This window comes from Meleagris gallopavo, chromosome 10 (genome assembly GCF_000146605.3).
Source record: "Meleagris gallopavo isolate NT-WF06-2002-E0010 breed Aviagen turkey brand Nicholas breeding stock chromosome 10, Turkey_5.1, whole genome shotgun sequence".
NCBI lineage: Eukaryota > Metazoa > Chordata > Aves > Galliformes > Phasianidae > Meleagris > Meleagris gallopavo.
This window is the reverse complement of record NC_015020.2, coordinates 27,602,438-27,622,009: the sequence shown is the minus strand read 5'-3', so window position 1 is coordinate 27,622,009 and position 19,572 is coordinate 27,602,438. Positions and strand designations below refer to the sequence as shown.

General features: G+C 45.1%; 1 protein-coding gene across 1 annotated transcript in view; it reads right to left on the bottom strand.

Moving 5' to 3' along the window:
- Positions 1-19,553, bottom strand: part of SZT2 (SZT2 subunit of KICSTOR complex) — a 34,749-nt gene extending 15,196 nt beyond the window's left edge. Inside the window, exons 1-16 of the mRNA XM_031554845.1 lie at positions 19,401-19,553; positions 19,045-19,218; positions 18,272-18,442; positions 16,900-17,031; positions 14,733-14,892; positions 14,187-14,293; positions 13,792-14,002; positions 12,430-12,600; positions 6,895-7,126; positions 6,079-6,208; positions 4,706-4,848; positions 3,885-4,037; positions 3,415-3,529; positions 1,406-1,611; positions 790-1,014; positions 346-424 (exon numbers count right to left, since the gene is read on the bottom strand). Of these exons, the coding sequence (XP_031410705.1) occupies positions 346-424; positions 790-1,014; positions 1,406-1,611; positions 3,415-3,529; positions 3,885-4,037; positions 4,706-4,848; positions 6,079-6,208; positions 6,895-7,126; positions 12,430-12,600; positions 13,792-14,002; positions 14,187-14,293; positions 14,733-14,892; positions 16,900-17,031; positions 18,272-18,442; positions 19,045-19,218; positions 19,401-19,496 (2,505 nt within the window). The 5' untranslated portion in view covers positions 19,497-19,553. The remainder of the gene's footprint in view (positions 1-345; positions 425-789; positions 1,015-1,405; positions 1,612-3,414; positions 3,530-3,884; positions 4,038-4,705; positions 4,849-6,078; positions 6,209-6,894; positions 7,127-12,429; positions 12,601-13,791; positions 14,003-14,186; positions 14,294-14,732; positions 14,893-16,899; positions 17,032-18,271; positions 18,443-19,044; positions 19,219-19,400) is intronic.
- Positions 19,554-19,572: the final 19 nt, after the last annotated feature.

Here is a 19,572-nt window from a genome sequence, read left to right as displayed (position 1 = left end):
AGCAGCAAGAGCACACAACTACCCAGTGCCCATCATACAGCACAGCCCCATCCACCAGCTCCACTTGTGGTGGTGGAGAGAGGGAACCTGCATCAGCCCCAGAATTCCTCCAGAATAACCTGTTCCTGCCAACAAAGCAGATCTCTAAATGGAGATAAAAAGCAGGACCCAACACACATGCTGGTTTACTTCAGAGGAGGTTGTATATAGGGAGACTTGCCACAAGGTTACACACTACAAGTGGGTGGGAAGATTAATCACACCCACCTACCCACCACAGGAAGGTGAATCTACCTTGGAAGAAGCAACAAAGGATTGTTTCCTCAGTGTGGCCTCCAGGCTCACCTGTATGGGCAACTCCAGCACCATATTGATAATTCCATCCCCACTGGATGCAAAGTGGAAACCCTCTGACAGACGGACCCTGGCAACAGAGAGGTATTAGACACAGATTTCTCTATCTGTACTGCAAGCCTTAAATACAAGAATTAACTGAACCCCTCACTCCATTACATCTCCCTTACCAAGGCAGGGAATTGCACGCAGAGAATTGGGAGAGGTGCACCTTGCACAGAACAGCCTGAGTGAAGATCTACACACTCCAGGCATAGTAACACCACCTGCCCTTTTGTATGTGTTCCAGAACATTCCTTTTCCTCAACTGCAGCTGAAGAACTGGGTGAAGCACTGGTGTAAATAACTCTGGAACCATGAGTGATACTTTCTGTCTCAGATCTGCATCCCTAGAACTAACTGGACAAAGCATCTCCATTCAGGTGTACAACTTACTCTGTGAGTGTGGAAAGGAGCTGGGCTACTGCTGTGATGGGCACAGCTGGTGCCAGCCCTGACTGGACGCTCCATATCCAACGTTGGTGATAGAAGTAGCGGGACAGCGAGGCCAGGGTGGATGAGGCAGTACGATTGGCCACCATGGTGAGCGGGCCAGACACTGGAGGATGTTCCAGGTTGAGAATGAAGGGAGCTCGATAGTCAGAAGGCAGCTTTTCATACCTAGAAGGTAAAAGTGTGGCTTGCTGAGATGGAAAGGATGCTCTGCTCAGGACCAGAAGTGCCTGGATTCACAGCATGCTTGCTGGGCCTGAGACAGAGCTCTCCAGAAGCAGAACACGTCTAGTTCAGCACAGAATACCCTCAGACAGTGGTAACTCAACTTAATTTGCATCACATTTGGTAAGACAACAAATTTGCCCACCCTGCATTGGCCCCCAGTGGAAGTCACAGCCCTCCAGACTACACCCAGCATTCTTAGCCCTGTAGCCCAAACCATTCCAACCAAGCACAGACATCATAGTTTCTCACTCTAGCACAGACAGAACCGCCCACAAACCCTTCCACTCCCTGGAAATAAAATCACACTGCCCGCTTGGGTTCCCATCACTACCTGATGAGCAGCTTCTCCAAGGGTTTGTGCAGCACGACAAGGCAGGGTCTGTCTGAGAGGGCTGACTGGACCCCAGCCACAGGTGGAGACTTGGAGGGAGAACTACTGCCCAACATTTTCCTCTTTGCTTTTGGAGTTGCCTCCTTGCTCTGGACCCTGTGAGGAAAGCGCAACTGCAGGATTCGGTCCCGTAACTCCTCCACAATCTGTCATGGCAAAAGCAAGAGGTAAACATGATCACCTTTGTCTGGAGACATAATCTGTTCAAGAAGCTCCCAGAGAAATTTTGAATATATAGATAAGGAGGACCAAGGCTCTTAGGTCCACATTTTAACAACTATACCAAATATTTTTAAAAGCACGAGAAAGGTCAAAACAACCTAAGGATGGTTTCAAGGCTGGAGAAATCACTTTCCATAACTCTAAACAAATTAATTGCATGCCAACTTCTCCACAAAAACAGTTTAAGTATCCACATTCATTTCTCCTCCCTTCCACAGCCTGTAATGTTAACTACCACATGTAAGATATGTAAGATGAACAGACTGCTCCCACAGCTTGTGGATTCCACCTCCATCACCTTAATGTGTCAAACTTCTGTTCTAAAAGGTTTCAAGAGTTAAAGCTACTTTTTAGGTTAGATTATTTTTTCCAATATACTTTCAAGATGATTTCCTGATTACTTTTCTTTTTTATCTTGTTTGTAACAGCTCTGAATATTGTTCTACCCTTACATATTTCAGAATCACAGAATGGTTGAAGTTAGAAGGGACCTTCCCCCTTAAACAAGGTAAGCTACATTCTTCTGCCATCCTCCAACTGAGTAGCTAGTCAGCCCTCTGGTAGGCAAGAAAAAATAATAATAATTGGGCATTATACCATTTATTATTTACAGCTTGTGCTGCAATGATCTGGAGCTTGCCCAGAGCTGCAGGGTATGGTGCCATGCCTGTCCCACACCTTCTTCACAAGGCAGGTGTTAACTCATACTTGCCAGGGGGAACTCCTTTGTGAAACCTGTCACAATCAAAGCCCAAAGCTCAGATCTCCTCCTAATGACATAAAGGTGTTTGAGTGCCAGAGCACTGTGTTGTTATCTAGGATAGTCATCTCAGAAAGCGATGGCCCTACTGGTATGTCAGCTTTAGAGGAGAAGCTCAATGAGACAAACCAAAACCTTCCATGAAGATGAAAGATCAATATTTAATGATAGACCTCTTGTTTATAACAAAGTGTTCACATAGATTAATGGCACGTTCCTCATACTTACTGTTCTACCTAGGAACACTTAGACTTGTCTCTGCCATTAGAGCTGGAGAAACTGTCTGCACAGTGACCTCACCTTCTGAATCTGACTGGGGCAGCCCCCTTCTTTGTTCTAATAACAAACGAGTTATTAAATATATATATATGTGTGTGTGTATGTATATATACACATATAAAATACTTCCACGTCTCTAAAGCATTTTCTGTGCGTTTTTTTTCCCACTCCAGTATTGGTCACGTAGGGAACTGTTTGCATTTCATCTCTAACCCCTCCTTGTCCTGATTATACAACATACATACGCAACTCACCACCTAATGAAGCAGATAGCATAGGGAACACATAGTACATCCATCTTAGAGGCCTTCACAGATGAGTCAGACATATCTTCTGTTCTTGACAGACGGTACTGATTGGGTTTTGGTCACGAGGATAGTCTAGATAATCTTTGAGTCATTTCAAGGCCCACAGTTCTATCATGCATTGGGAAGAGCATGCATGTGACCAGTCATTCTATTGATATTCATGTTTTTGGGTTTAGATCTTTCATAGACAAGCTTTCATTCACAAAAAGCTTTGTCTAAAACGTCCCTTTCTGTTACAGTAAACTCACACCAATCTAAGCTTTAACATAATAGTTATTAGAGGATACTTGCCTACAGTGTTGCCTGTGATCTATCCACCACTTCCACATCCAGAACTATTTGCTTGGTTCTACCCCTGGAAGCAGCCAGCCATCTCTCACCTTGTTCCTGGCCTGTGCAGGTGTGCCAATGGGGAAGCCCAGGCGGAGAACCATGCATGGAGCTTTGGAGATGATCCGCACCACATAAAATGAGGAGGGAGTAGGATCCTCAGAGCTAGGGAGGACAGATTAAGACAGGGCTGAAATAACATAGGTGCTGTTCTGTCATGTCAGACCAAGTGTAGGCCTGTTCCCCAGTGCTCAGCAGCTCACATAAGATGGCAGCAACACATCTAAGTCTTAGCATGCAGAACCACCCTCAGCCTCCAGCTACCTTCCCTCTCCCTCTGGTCTGTGCCTTGAACACAGTGGAAGCAATTCAGAATACACAAGGTTTCATATCTGCTCATACACTCTTATCCTCTTCCCCAGACATCTGCTCCCAGCCCACTGCAACGTACTGGTCTAACAGGATCTCTGGCCTGGCCACGTGCCCACTTTTCCATAGAAATCACCTCAGAGATGCTCACCTATGCATTAGCTTGACGTAAGAGTAGCCCTCTACCAGCACAAAGCTGCTCCAGTCCCGCAGCAGGGAGGTAAGAGCAGAATGAGAGATGCGGCACTGGATGGTGCTGTAGCGACCGTTGTTGCCTGGTGTATGCAGGTGCTTGGGCACAGGCCTGCAGAATGTGGCAGACAGACATTTCAAAACCACAGTTACTCATCCCCTCCCAGTGCTTAGTGACCCTTAGCTACATCCATTCCAACTCATTCTCCAACCAGCACATCAGCCTTCCTCCCACACAGCTGCTCATATCCAAATATGTCCCATGTCCATGCCTGTCAGTTAGAGCCACACACCCTGAGCCACAGGGACCCATTCTAAAGCTTGCAGAGAGTACACTTGTATTATCTCTAATGCACTTCATGCAATATACAGCTATCGTTCCTGTACCTCTGCAACTAGAACCACCGTTAGGAAATCAGTGCTTTTGGGGCAAGTGCTTTCCAGCAGCAAACAAAAACCTGGAGGATAGCTTCAAATGGATAGTCCACATCTGCTGCACTCAGAAAATCCAAATCCAAGGAGGACTTGAGAAATAACTCGTGCTCCTGAGAACAACCTCCCTCTTGACAAAAGCTGACTTTCCCATCACAGTCTCTTGATCCTTGGCCACCCATCAGCTCCAGCTAGCAGAGTCCCCCCCCATGGCCATAGGGGCCTGCAAAACAGCTGCAGCTGGACTGAACTGAAATGCAGTTTCCGCAGTGTCTGGAAAAACCTACACTGTGCTTCCCCTGGCTGGACTACACAGTGCACCCAAGCTCAGCCCTGGCAGTTACATACGTGTCATGCTCCAGAAGGAGAACAATACGATGCATGTGCAGCCACCTCTGCCAGAAGTTGGCATCCATAGAAAGGATAGGCTTCCAGTAAGAGGCAAACTGGGAATGGCTCGAGTCAGATCCACTGTGCTGCAGGGATAGCACCTGAGAAAATGACAAGGTGGACTGGTAAGAAGGCTATGTTCAGCAAGAAATTGTGTGCTTCTACTCAGAGAGGACAGGAATTTCTCTAGTGGCTGAGCTGTTTACACCTAGAAGGCCATGCACATGCCTAGCTTTCAGTAACTGCCTCCCAGCGTAACTATGTTCACATTGAAACAAGCAAACAACAATGCAAGCAAAAATAAATCAGGTTGCTGAAATGTCAAGCTAATTGGGAATTTAACTACACAGCATCAAGTAATTCAACTACAGAAAAGATAGCACATAATGGTGTCTTCTCTGCTTGAGAGGAGAATATTTGGCTTGTGTCAGCACAGCAATTAAACACTAAGATAACCCACATGAGAATGCACATGCAGATAGGATACCAGTAAACAAAGTACCAGCATTGGGCAACTCTAGCATGTTTGTATGGTAACACTGTGATTCAACCAACTACGCCAACACTGCTGGCACTGAAATAAAGCGGCAATTAGCCATAAGATGGAACGCTCCAAATGTACTGTGGGATGTATGCTCATACATAAAATGATGTACTGTGTAAACCAAAAGGAGCAAAGGGCTTAAGCAACAAAATTTTAAATTTAAATTAATTCTCTGCTAGTCATCATCTTCTGCCAAATCCAAGGACACTGCTTGCAAGAAGAAGGTAGTGTGTCAGCACTCCTGCATAGTGAGCCTCAGTGAGTTTGAATTTCACAGTGGAAACTGTTAGCTCATCTTCTGTTTAGTTTCTGCTGCGCGGATGACAAATATGCCTCTTTCACATGAGTGCTCAGAGCAATGAGCCTGTTAAATAAAAGCCATTTAGCAGATCCTATCTTCCCTTGATGGTGCTGAGCTACAACACCAGGGCACAAGGCTGCAATCAGCAACTCACATATGAGGTATCCACTGAAAAATTGCAACAGTAGAGTGTTAGCCTCCCCATTAGTCTCAAACCTCACATCGCTACAAGAGAAGGCTTTGCAGCATGCTTAGGAGATTTTCTGTAAGGCTTCTTCTCACAGAGGAAGAAGCATGGGATGGGATGCTCACAGACACTGCACTGCACACGAACTCTGCTACTGACCAGGACAAAGAGCAAAAGATGAAGACTGAGAGCTATAGAAAGTCTTGATTGTTTATTAGGACTCAGCTTTGCCTGGTGCAATACAGAACAGGCAGGAAGGACATCTGTCCCATGCTAAGTAGGACAGAGAGGGGACATACCGGAGTGGTTGAGCCTGGGGGGATATAGAAGAGGGGCACTCCATTCTTGGTGCTCTCAGGAATGGTGAAGTGCTCCGGTACTGTGTCAAAAGACTGCAGATGAACCAACATCTGATCTGTCTGGTTGATGCTGGAAGAGAAGAGGCAGTTAACCACAAAAGCCCATGTTTTCCCCTTCAATGCCCCAGTCACTCCATGCCTGCACACACAGCACTCTCTGGGTTTTTGGGAGCCCAAGTGCATCAGTGCAGCTTTCTAGGTCAGACTGGGATTCAATGCCTGTCTGCAAAGAGAATGACAGGGAATTCAAGTGTAACACAAAGACACATGAACTAAGTTGGGAAAGAAGGGTAAGGAAAAGAATCTGCAGAGTAGTGGTGAGCAACAGTTATCCTGGACAGGGAACAATTATAACCCACAAGCCTCTGAAACCTCGGAGACATGAAGTGCTTTCTTAGCACGATTGTGCAGCAGTTACTGCATAGGAGCCTGCTGTACTACTTGCCTTCACAGCAAGGCAGTGCTGCAGGAACACATCACCTCCATGGGATGGCAGTCTGAGAGCTGAGGACTGAGACAGAGGAAGCAATCAATACCTTAATCATGAGGCAATCTCACAGACTAGCTCACAGGCTAGTCTGAGTCATTTTCTTGGCCAGAAGGCAAGTTCATTATCAGATGTGCCTTTTCCTTGCAAGCACATTCTTTTCAGACCCTGAGTTGGGAAGGCTGCCTGCATAACCCATGCCCAGTACATCAAGGAAGTGACTTCGTAGTTACACTGAACTCAGAACTACTGGGGAAGGACCAGCTCACCTTTGCAAGGTGTTCCAGAAGCGCCGGATAACTGTTGTGCGGTACAGACTGGTGATAGGTTTCCTCATGGTGCAACTGATGTCATGCAAGATGTCATAGCTCCCCTCCATCGTCACCTCCACCCACGTGCTGCGCTTTGATGGGTCCAGGGGCCAAGGTGTCACAGCTAAATACTCTATCCTCATGTTATGCTTCCAAAGCAGCACCAGTTTCACCTCCAGCTGAGATCCACCTGCATGAGAGCAATGTAATCATTTCAAGTATTCTGCAAATATCTGAGCGATATCTCTAGCCAGGGACTCCCAGTTACACTGAGATTGTTTGTTCACTATGAGGAAGACAAAGCAATCTAACTGCCTGCCTGCTCTAATCATGGAAACAGAGAATATCTTGAGCTGGAAGGGATCCACAAGGATCACAGCGTCCAACTCCAGCTGAAGGTATTCTCCCTTCCCTCCAACAGAGGGAAGCTTTGCTTGCACTGCAGCACTTGCTGAGCAGTCCTTTAAATGTAAACATACAATTCAAATTAGAGAAAGCAACTGAAACTTGGGGAAGGTGCTGACATTTGCAATGGGTTACCATCTTTGCAGCTTCAGCTTTGTTTCCAGGACTTTCTGCTTTGCACAGATGAGCAAGGATTTTAAGCTACAAAGTTTTCTTGTGAGCTGTTTGCAGAGTTCATCTATCCCACAACAGAAACGTGGACATTTTGTTGGACGCAATAGAGCTTGATCAAGAAGAACCTGGAAGGTGAGGCCGAATTCCTGAACTAAACTGTATGTTCTTTCTGCACAGAGACTACTCCATACAATCTAGAACATCAAGCATCAAAAGTTTCTCACCATGTTTAACCTCTTCTACTCAGCTCCTCTCAAAACTAAGAAGCTAAGACTGAATATTCACTGGTTCTTCAAACTGCAGTTTTCTCTCTATGGGCTGGCCATTGCATCTCTAGCACAAGTAATTCAAATACCTGACAGCAAGCCTCACTGAACAAGAAGAGCAGAAAACTATCACTGCACTGCTGACCATGCATATGTATTTGTACCAAAACAGCTCAGTGAAACACATGACTTTCTCTAACAGCACCACGTTGCTGTTTCAACTGCTCAATCGTTTGTTTGATGTCCAGCTTGTCCTACAGTTTGCCAGACTTGCAGCATTTGTGAGACAGGTGACTAGATGCGCTGGAAACCATACAAACAAAGTCATCAGCCTGGATCCTATGCTTCCTGCAGAGCTCCATTTGCTACTGCCATTTGTACATTAGGCCACCCCTTTCAGAGGCTGATTACACTCCATTTTAAAGCAGTCTCACTTTTTGCCCCTATAGCCCTCACTAGGAGGCTACCTTAGAGAATCCGTCACCCATTGACTTTCAGAAGAAAATTTCAAGAGTACATGCCCAGTTCATGCTTAGCTGTTCTTTTTCTGACATGAATTTTATTCTCAGAAGCTTAATTTCCAGGAAAAACAATAGGGAGGTGCACTAGGGAGAAAAATCTTTATCTGATTTCATCTTTGACTGTGAAGGTTAAATCAAACCATAGTCATCAGCCTGTAACAGGCTGTCCATTCCCCTTAACAGTCTCAGTCCTTTCCATGCTGCAAGGAGTCATCTTCTTGGAAAAAAAAAAAGTAATCAAAGGTGCTTAGTATATTTCACCTGTATTCCACTGAGACCTTTGCAGAGCCTCATATTTTTCACAACAAGTTCTTTGCATTTGTCAGGGTTCTACCAAATGTTGTTTTCACATGAAGATTGCTTAGCTTGTCAAATAGACTAAAGAAGAATTGATAAATGGGTGTCCTTCCATTTCACACTGCCAAACTGCCTCTCATTCCTATTGCTCTAGTCATCATCCATTGCTTTCTGCACAACATTTTGGTTCTCATAACAAAGCCTTCCTACTTCATCAACAGCAAACATGATAAGTAAATTCCTACGTTTTTTTGCCTAGGTCATTAATGAAAAATATTTCCTACTTCCAGCTGTGTTTCCATTAGTCATCTTGGCTTCATTCTTATCATCCAACACAAGCAAAGCTGAAAACACAAGCAAAACATTTGCTTAGTTTGAGGTCATACACCAATGAATCTTTAACCTGTTATTACGAAGCAATCTATTCCTGGTTCTTGACTTTATAGCTAACAAAGGAGTTTGTTGCTTTGATTTCCTTCATAAAGTCTGTAATACTATAAAGGGACAATAATAGCAGGGTAGTAAAGTCTTTGGCGATAGCAAATGAGAATGAGCCCAAACGCAGCAGCCATCGATGCAGAAATGAAGGAAAAGAGCTACTCATCTTCGGAAGGCCTCAGGTAGGCAGGGATCTCCAGGAAGAGATGCCCTCACCTCCACTGACAACCCTAAAATGAGGTCTGAGAAGGGGTCAATCCTGGCTCCACCCCTTACCTCCACCCCAGACACTCAGGTGCACTGCATCTCCTGAGTTGGCTCTGCCTTCCCATTAGGTGTTCTATCCCTGGTTCAGGCCATGACTTAGCATTTCAACTACAAAGTTCAGCTCTGGTTTTTAAAACACTCACCTTGCCTTCAATCCTGACCCAGAGATCTCCTCAGCCAGCTTGTGCCCAGCTATTTTTGGACTGGTTTCACAGAAGATGAGTTTTCAAAAAAGTCCTCTAAGCACTCCTATCCTCAGCACACAGCAACACCAAATAGTCAGTGAATCACTGTTTTTTTGTTGTTACAGACAGCAATCCTCTGACACTGTCCGAAAAAGAAACAGGAGAGCTGAGCTCCATCACACCCCACAGCCTTCTGACAGAGCTCCTCTGCCTTTCATGCCTCTCAGTCCTCCCCCTTTCACAAGGGCTTCTGTATTCTCAACTAACTATAGCAGCTTTTTAAACACCTAAATATCTGAAATCAAACAGTGAGGGTAACCAGAGCACTTATAAATACCACAAACAACCTCTCCGGGCACCTCTGAGCACAAAGCTGTTTATTCTGTTCTGCCTTTGGCAAAGCGAAGCAGAAAAGCAACAGTGTCAAAGTCCACAACTGCACTCTTTCCTCTTGCTTCACAGCCAGTTGGCTCTTTAGCAGCTTCTAGTTGGCAAGCACTGGCAAAAGCTTTTGGCAATCCAGGTTAATTAACTGTTCTTTGTTACACACTTCTCTGCAGAAAGGCCCAGAGAGCTCTGATAAGCCAAGCATGCTTTTCCTTTGCAGAGGTAGATCTGGATGTCTAAATGTCTTGATCTTTTACAAAGTCTACTTTAAGCTGTTAGTTCAACAATTTTTCTGATCACAGTCAGCCAATCCCCAGGTCATTCAATGTTTCCAAATTATAAGTAACCCTATCTGCTACTACACTGAAGGCTGACATAGAAATACACACTGTATTTTTGATAGCTCCAACGTTTCATTTTAATTTCCTTGTAAAACCAACAAAAACAAAAATAACATTGTGGAAACACACACAAACTATTTTGGTTCAGGAAGCCCTTGAGCTGCAAACAGATTCCAAGCACTCAAAAGGAAGACAAAGGAAATGAGAAAAGAGATATTGAGCGTGCTTACCCTGCTTTTATTCCTCCCCACGCACCTGCCCTTAATTATTCAATTCTGAAGGTAACACCAACTCAGTACAAGCTGCTCCTCTGCTCTCTGCTCTTCTAAAAACAACCCGCCAACTCATATCCAGCAGCTAACAGAAGGCAGGAAGATACCTAAGGAAAAGTGCAGGAAGCATGCTAACCATGTGCTGATACTTCTAACACATTTCCAGAACCCAGAAACTTGTTCCTTTACAGTATCCTGAGCCAGAGGGTGTAGCTATATCTTTGTGCAAAAAGGTCCAATGTGAATTTGGCTGACTGCTTTCTGAACTACTCACACTTGCTGCCTCTTCTAGCACTTCTTTACAGAACTTCACCATCACCAAGATAACAGGAAGGTTGTTTCTCCGTGTCCTCCAAACTTTAAGTGAAGTGGTGCATAAATTACAACAGACGTAATAGTGAGCACAGCTTGGACAGGAATTGACTTGTCAGATATTTCATGGACATCCTTAGAAAAGGAGAGCACAATGGACCTAATCTATCTGGACTTACTGAAAGCACCTCCTGCCATGCCTGGCAGATTAGTGAATACAATCTGCAGATGTTACCAGAAGAGCTGTCTGAGCAAGAAACCTCAGTAGAATCTTAGTATTAACAGAAAACTCTCCAAGCAAGAAATTGGAGTATTCCCTGAAGACCAACTGTAGAAATTACCTTGTGTCATCTAATTGCCAGTAGTCTTCACCAAAACAAACAAACAAAAACAAAACCAACATCCCCCAGCACTGGTGTAGATTCATTCTGCTTGTAAAAAATAAAAAAATAAATCAAGCCAGAAGAATTGCAATTTCCAGTCATCACACAGAGAACCGACTGCTTTGCCTGGAGCAATAGACTGAGATTAATTTAGAAGTACTATTATTTGAAGAGCAGAACATTTAAGGACTACTGAAAAGCAAGCAAACAAAAACAACAGCCATAAAACGTAAAACTCAACAACTGAAAGCAAAGGCACATAAAAGGCACAGGCATTTCTGAGCTAACAACTTAATGCCACCATGTGATTCCCTATCAGATGGGGTACTTTACTTCAGAAGCAGGGAAGTATTAGCACAACTGAACAAGGCACTGTCAAAAACCACATTTACAGTGCTCTTATCAACTGTTTCAAAGAAATAGCAAACTGGGAAACAAAACTGCTGCTAAGATAAATAAACTGAATAGAAAGCCTGCCCTTGCAAAAAGACCCTAAAACACTGGTCTGCTTAACCTGCCAAAAGGATGGCTATAAGGACAAAGGCATTATTTCTAAATAAATACAATGCTGGAGGAGGATTAACTTAATTAAGGATAATGAAGTCACACAGGTCTGATTTGGTCTGAGCAAATTTAGAAAGGAAGCTTTAGAAAGAGCTGTGAAGCTCTGGGACAGTTTTCCAAGCACAGCATGGAACCAACTTGCATGATCTTAAGACAGACCACAACAAAGTCATAGAAAATATAGCATGGCATGTTTGGAATTTTCAAATTGTGTCACAGACTTTGATTTTCTGATAAAAGGAGGATAATGAAGACATTGGATCACCCGATGCTATGTACGTTTACACCGTGTTTAAGAACCCCATTCTTCAGAGCTTCTGATGGTCATTGTGAAAGTCAAAAATATTTTTTTCCCTTGCTTGCAATTCATAACTTATTTTTAGATTTTTCTTATCTCCCCTTCAGTTCAGGCACTAGCCACAGCCAGAGATGGAAAGCTAGGTAGAGTTTACTGGCAGTACTTGGGATACTCAAGGCCCTTGCAATCCCCTAGTCAGTGGCTAATTCTCAAGGTGCCATCTAGCAGACTAGATGAGAAAACAGGACCAGTGGGTGCTTTAGAGTTCTTCTGGTATTACTGATCATAGTTCTGACTTATCCGGCATTTCCACCAAACTTCTTTGGTTCCAGCAGTTTCTCTCTCTAGAAAACTGTAGTTTGGAGGGTTTAAATCTTTGTCACCTTTTGTGATGTTGACCTCACGGATGCTGTAGCCCTCACGCAGGCGGACCGAGACAATGCTCACGAGGTCAGCATGCACCTCCTTCTCAGTGTGCTTCTTCCTCCTCATCGCTAGAGCAGGGTTGCTGCTTGCAGACACCAGGTGCTCATTGAACAGTCTGTGCTGTGATACTGCAAAAAACAGAGACAGGGTTTTGAGCAATCAGCTCCCCTACTCTTTATCCTAAAGCTCTCCCAAAGGGCTGTACAGAAACTGCTTGGAATACCCAGAGGCCTGAAGAACAGTACTTCTTCAGGTACCATTCACACCCACTCCTGGTTCTGCAACACAGCAACACAGGTCTGCTAGCATGGCCAAGAGGTCTGGCAGAGAGGCAGGGTGGAGTGCAGCTCAGTCTCCTTTGGGACAGACTTTGTAACAAGGCACGCAACAGAGCAGCGTGTTTAGCCTGGACAGACAGGAACTGCACTGCTGTTGCAATAGTTACTCAGGAAACTTTTGGGCTTTGCCCCTTTCCCTGGAAGACCTTGAGCTTTCAGGTACTTTCTAAAAGGTATCTGGATGTGGATGCCTAAACTTCAAATCACTCACATCTGTTCTTTTCAAGAATCAACATTTCAAAGTCCCAGCCAACTCTCTTCAAACTTTTCACTGTATGTAGTTTCTGCTGGCAAGTTACAGACAGCACAGATGGTACCAGCATCACAGTCAGGCATGAATGGGTGCCTCAGTGTTTGATTAGTAACTAATCTCTCTTGGCATACTTTCAGGCACTAACATATACAGTTGTAAGAACAACTAAGAGAGACATCTGGGGTGGTACTCAGGGGTCCCATTTTTCAATCCAAACTGCCATCTGCAAGGCTGATGAGGACAAGCTCGCCAGGATTTGTCCATCTGTGAGCTAGCCAGTCTGGAGGAAAACCTGGAAGAGGGTTTCTCAAACACTCCAAGTTCCCAGTTTACTGAACGAAGTCCAAAGAAAGGAGAATGGTGCAAAATGGGACATTAGTTATCCCCAGCCCACCTAATTCCTAGAACAAGGAGGGCAGTCACAGATTTATCTGCATGGCCTAACAGTGCCCAGACCCTACAGGAGGCAAAGAGTTTGATGAGGGCCAAGATAATGAGCATCCTCAGAGCCCTCTGTCTCACACAGGCACAAGCATGCAACACTGCTTGTATAAGAAAGCAGCATTCTTGCCAAATCACACAAATCACTGTCTTTTACTTGTCCCCACAATACCCACAATGGCCCAGAGGGGCCAAGGGAAATATCAGCATAACCAAACTTGGGTAGTCACCCCAATGAATGGTGCTACAAGACATTCATCTGCTGGAAGGACATGCACACTCCTCACCACAGTAGTATTCTGGATTCAGGGACTCCCCAGTACGAAGAAAGGAGTACAGCAGAAAAGCCTTGTGATACACATTCAGATCCAGGCTCAGGGGATCCAGCTCAGGGCATGTGGAGAGGTAAGCACCAAAAGTGGCCATGGCAATGAATTTCATCAGTTCCACATTGGGAACGTGGCCAAAGCTGCAATCGTATGAGTAGACACCGCCCACCTAAGGGATGGATAAAGAAGATAAGGAAGTACAGAACTGCTGAGGACAGGGGAGAGGACCAGTGAATGGTTCAGACAGAGAAGTCCTCTCTTCCCCTCGAGAAGTGAACACAACTCACAGAAACTCATATTCAGCTCTCTGGCAGGCAAGCATCCCACACGTCCCCTGCTAACAGCATACGTACCTGGACAAAGGAGCAGGCCACAGTGCCACTGCGGAGTTGGTTGAGTAAAGTCTCACACACAGCTACATCAGGAACACTAGTCACACCATCCGTAATTATTATTATACCTGTAGAGAAAGCAGTATCTTAGAGCATCTTCCATCTCAAACAGCTATCATTCCCCTGGTACATGCAGCAGGAATAAATTTTAAGAAGGGTAGAAGTAAAAATCAAAATCTTAGGATTGTCTTAGCACAATGGGACCTTGGGACTGACACCAAGAGCTTCCAAGGTGTTCTGGTGCTGGCCAGCTTCCTGAGCAGGTATAGTGAAGCACTCAGACTGGATCTGGTTCTGCACACTCAGTTATTCCAAGAAACGGTCAGTCGTACTTCCTCCCAAACTCCCTAATGCAGATGCATGATATGTGAGCAGCACTGCTCTCATCCCCATTCCCACCAGTGCCTCACGGAAGGGTCCATGTGCCGGCCTTCACAAGATTCATGAGCCAATGACAGGAGGAGAACATCTCTCTACAAGCAGCTAGGCAACCTGAATGAAGCCAACCTGCACTGGAGTTTGAGGGTAGTAGCTGCAGTGCCAAGATCCCCTGTCGAACCATGCTGACAAGGCCAACATCAGCAGTGACAACAGACACGCTGGGCTTCCTCCCAGAAGGCTCCTGCACATCACCAGGGCTCTCTTGGCTCAGGGGCGATAAATCCACCTGGGAAAGGAAGAAATAAAGACAACAACAAAAAAAACCCACTAATATCATAATGCCCCACTCTCCCAAACGCTTTCAGTTTAGCAATTCCCATAGTACACAGCCTTGGAGCACTTCAACAGACTCCACTTTTAGCTTTAATTTCCAAATTGTAGTCACATGGTCCCCTTATAGCAGTTAGGCAAGTGTGCTTGGGATGCAAGAGGGGACAACATGCTCAGAGCTTTATTACATATGTTGATTTCTAACAGGAAAGATAAGAAACTTCAGGGTCGCTCAAGTTTCTTTGCGGAGCACAGCAGCTCTCAGTTCGAGATGCTGAATGTCTCTCATTTTCCTTGTCATCTGAAAGAAGCTGCAGCTTCTCAGCATTTACTCAAGCTCAGAAATGCAGAAGACACTGAGACAACTATATCTCACCTACAAAGCACAGCAGCAGAGGGGGGTAAGGAGCTTTGTAAAGACAAAGTCCAGTGCCTACATGCTTAACTCTGTTCAAACAGCACTAGTTATGCAGTGCTGGCATAAGCAAATGCAGAAGGCTTCTGTGAAAAATACTCCCCAGGCAAAGCCTGGAATTTGTATAATTACAGCTCTGAGGAACCTACTATGTACACAGTCTCCTCATCTCCAGAAGGCTCTGGCAGTTCAACCCTATAATAAACTATTGCTTCATTTTTACTGCTAATACAGAGAATGGATGAGACCCTCCCCAGCAAAGCTATGCAGATGACTGAAGCTGGGAGAAGTTAGAACAAGTGAAACTTTTGTTCTGCACATATGGGAGCAGTCTGTCACTGAAAGTAAAAAAAAAAAAAAAAAAAAGGTGACTATCCATCACTTTAATTTGCTAGTTGCCTTCAATTCAGCCACTTGTTGACAACAATCTGGCTAATGCCACTTCAAAAGTGAAAACAAGAAAAGTTTCAGTTGCTGCCCTTCCCCTGGGGCCTCCCACCTCCACCTCACAGCCTGTGGCAGGACCTGCCAGTTTCTCTGGCCTGCAAATGCGTTCCTTACCCCCATTTGCATGGAAGAAGTTACAGGGCAGTTGACTATGAGCGAAAAATGCAGCGCATAGGAATGCATACAGAGCACCACAAAAACACCAGCTGCACACACAGGAAAACTATGTGCTTCCTGTAATCCTCCTCCTGTCGCAGGACTGACGGTCTTAGCATTCAGAGACAAACATTTCAGCTTGAGTGTGAGATGTTGAGCACTTCAGATATACAACTGCAAGAGGTCACCAGTAGCCTCTTGCTCACCTGGTAGAGATTTTTCTTTTTTCTTTTTTGCCTTGTTTTGCCAAACACTAAAAAATAATTCTAAAGTAAGGACTAAATAACCATAACCAGGCCAACAATGCCTTTGACTGCAGAAAAAGTCCTCACAGATAAGATTCTGACTCTAGATCAGCATGGCAGTACTGCAACACAACCTTCACATTCCTTGTTTCCAAGATCAGGGAGATGATCTTGATGAGAAATCCACAGACACTCTGAATCCCTAAAAAGTTTCATTTTTTACATTCCTCCAATGCTATTTCCATAGCACTGTCACTAAGTTGCTGCCACCTATATCTTTGGCTAAGGAACATTTGCCAAAGGATTCAAGAGTATCAGAAACTGCACCAGATGTATACTCAGTTTCATGATTTGTTCTCCTGGTAACAAGAAAGTGTTTTCACTCAAGAATGCATCCTACAGCCTGTTCAATGATATCAAAGTCAACAGGCTGCTTTACCACACTTTATTTCAGCACTTCAATGTTATCATCTTGGAAAAGGTAGCTGTTTTCATTAATCCTTCCCCTAAACACTTACTGGTTCTGCTTTTCTCAGCATTCATTTCTCATTATTAAACCCCACAAAGTTCTCTTACAAATCCTTAGCTGTTCCTTCTTCAGACTTACAACATATTTCCCTATTTGCCACTCCACCCACAGGGCCTCACAGTACAGATCTTTATTTAGCCAAGAAACTCCATCCACCTCTGACCTCCTCACCTGTGGTTTGGGTTCATACTGTTGCTGGAGCATCTCTGCCACTTTGTTTTCAAAGGCACACAGTTGCGTGTAAACTTGGTGCAGAAAGGCTTCTCTCTTTGTCTCATCCAGCTGACAGCCCTGGAATAGTACCTGGCCCAAGGACACACACATCAGCCAAAGAGTTTTATAGTATCAACCCCTATAACACAGTTCAGACGTGTCCCTTATGAAGTAGAGCACAGATCCCTTGTCACTATTCCTGTCTGGGGCCAACTGCCAGTATGCAACAGAATTTCATGGCATCCGCAGTGCACTCTGCAGCAGATGCTCACAGCTCTGGGAGATTTTCCTCTTGGGTGAAAAATTTCTACTTTTTTGCCTTCTTCTAGGAAAATTTCATATGGGATCCTTATTAGAAGGCATTAACTCTAGTCTGACATTTCTAAAGAAGATTTGTTTCTTCTAACTCACCTACTGAATGATCCATTTCTCTTCTAGTAAGTGGCTGGACAGCAGAGTAATATGTTGAAATTAAGGAAGGAGGAGTTAGAAAGGAGTTAGACTGGACATTACAAAAGAGGCTGAGTGATACAACAGAGGGAGCTTGCCTCCACAGAAGCTCCCCATGCTGGCTGGCACAGAGATCTTATTTATGACACCATGGTACAGGCAATCTCTGCCAAAACCAAGTATCAGAGAACAAGGAGGCAAAGAGGATACAACATGAGAAAAGTGAAAATGACATGAAAACACTGTAAGATGGAAGTGAACAACACAATAACAAACTTCAAAAACCTCACAGGCATGATAGACCAAACTTCAATTTATTGAGAAGACCTGCTCTAGCTCAAGTAAATGAGAGACTATTGGGGGGGTTGCCCTCTTCATTAGGGGAAGCACATTTCTATCAATGCAAAAAAAGAACAAAGTTTGTATGAAGAGGAAATTATCACTGAATAAACCACTGCTACACAGTTGAAGCAGGCAGACAAGATTTTGGACACCTCTTCCTGAATGTTTCAAATTACAACAGGCCAAAATGAATTAGGCAGCAGAAATTAAAATAAAACAAACAAACAGAGCAACACCAAGAAAAACACACAGTAGTCATGAGGGTAAAGATTCTCTGTGCTCTGAGAAGCACATTTGGCAGTGATCTCCAAAGGGCCCTGCTCTCCTATGAGAAACCTCTGCTTCCTCTTAGAAAAGAGAAGTTGGTTACCTACGCTTCTCTGTCACACCAGGCTGCACATTTTAAATAAGCAAGATTGCAACACCCTGGTTACCAGAGCCCAGCTAACAGATGTTCCTACTTTCCTCTGGGCTCACAGAAAACCAACACAGCAAGCTGCTGAGGCAATGAGATGCCAAGGGCAAGGCCAAGTTTTACCTGATGGGATTGCAGGCCAATGATGGAGGAGTACGCCTGGATGGTGACAAAGATCTCAGGCTGATAAATAATGTCTGAACCAGGGATTCGGAAGGGTCTTAACAATCCCACTAAGCATCGGGAAAGGGCATGAAACACTTCATCAAAAATGATCTCCCCTGTTGAGTCATCCTACAGAAATAGAAGAGAATTACAGAATCATTAAGGCTGAAAACGACTGCTAAGATTACCTAGTCCAACCGTCAATCCATCCCCACCACGTCCACTAACCATATTCTTCAGTGCCACATCTCCATGGCTTTTGAACCCCTCCTCAGTTCTTCTGACCACACTACTTCTGATACAAGCCAACTGGACACACTGCTTGCCCACATTCAGCCAGCCCTCAGCTAACACTCCTAGATTCTTTCTCTCTATGAAGTTCTCAGCCACAGCACCCCAAGCCAGTAGCATTGCATAGGGTAAACAAAACAGCTTTTACATCTTCTAGAATCTGCAGTCTCATCGCACACACCACAGACACAAGTACAAGCTGCCTTCTGCAACTGCAGCTGCATCAGAACAATCCCTGCAAACAAAGGCCACACATTCTGCAAGGAAACAGGATCCATTGCAAGTCTGTGTCACCAGCAGCACCACCTGCTTCACCCCTCGGGAATACAGAACCTCTGCAGAAGTGAAAGCTAATGCAAGGATGCACGCCTTCTCAGCAGTGGGAACCAAGTCCAGACTTTCAGCACAGAACACCCCAGAGAGGCAGCTCCTGGACTCACCACAATGCCAGTGGAAGGGCTCAGATCAAGCTCGATCACAAAGCGGTACTGGCGGGCCAGGAAGGTGACACGTGTGGAGGGCACCAGGAGGTAGGGCCGGGGCTGGACAGGCTCATCCGGCTGCCATCCATTGGGCAGGATGCTGAGCACATCCAGCTCATTTTCTGACTTCAACTACAACAATAAGTGAAAGACAAGCAAGAGACATCACGCCAACCCAACGAACACACCAACCCAACCCAAAGGACACGCCAACCCAAAGGACACGCCAACCCAAAGGACACGCCAACCCAAAGGACACGCCAAGATGCAGAGCTACCACCCATTACCGCAGCACTCCCCCAGCCCCCACTCACCAGCTCGGGCTCGGGCACGGCCCAGATGACCTGGTGGAGCCGGCTGAGGACCCAGGCGAGCCGCACGTTGCGGGAGATGCGGTAGTCCTTCTTCATCAGGAGGAAGACGTGCCCGGCCTCCTCCACCTGCAGCGCGCAGAGCACAGCGCCTCGTCACTGCGGCCGGCCGGCC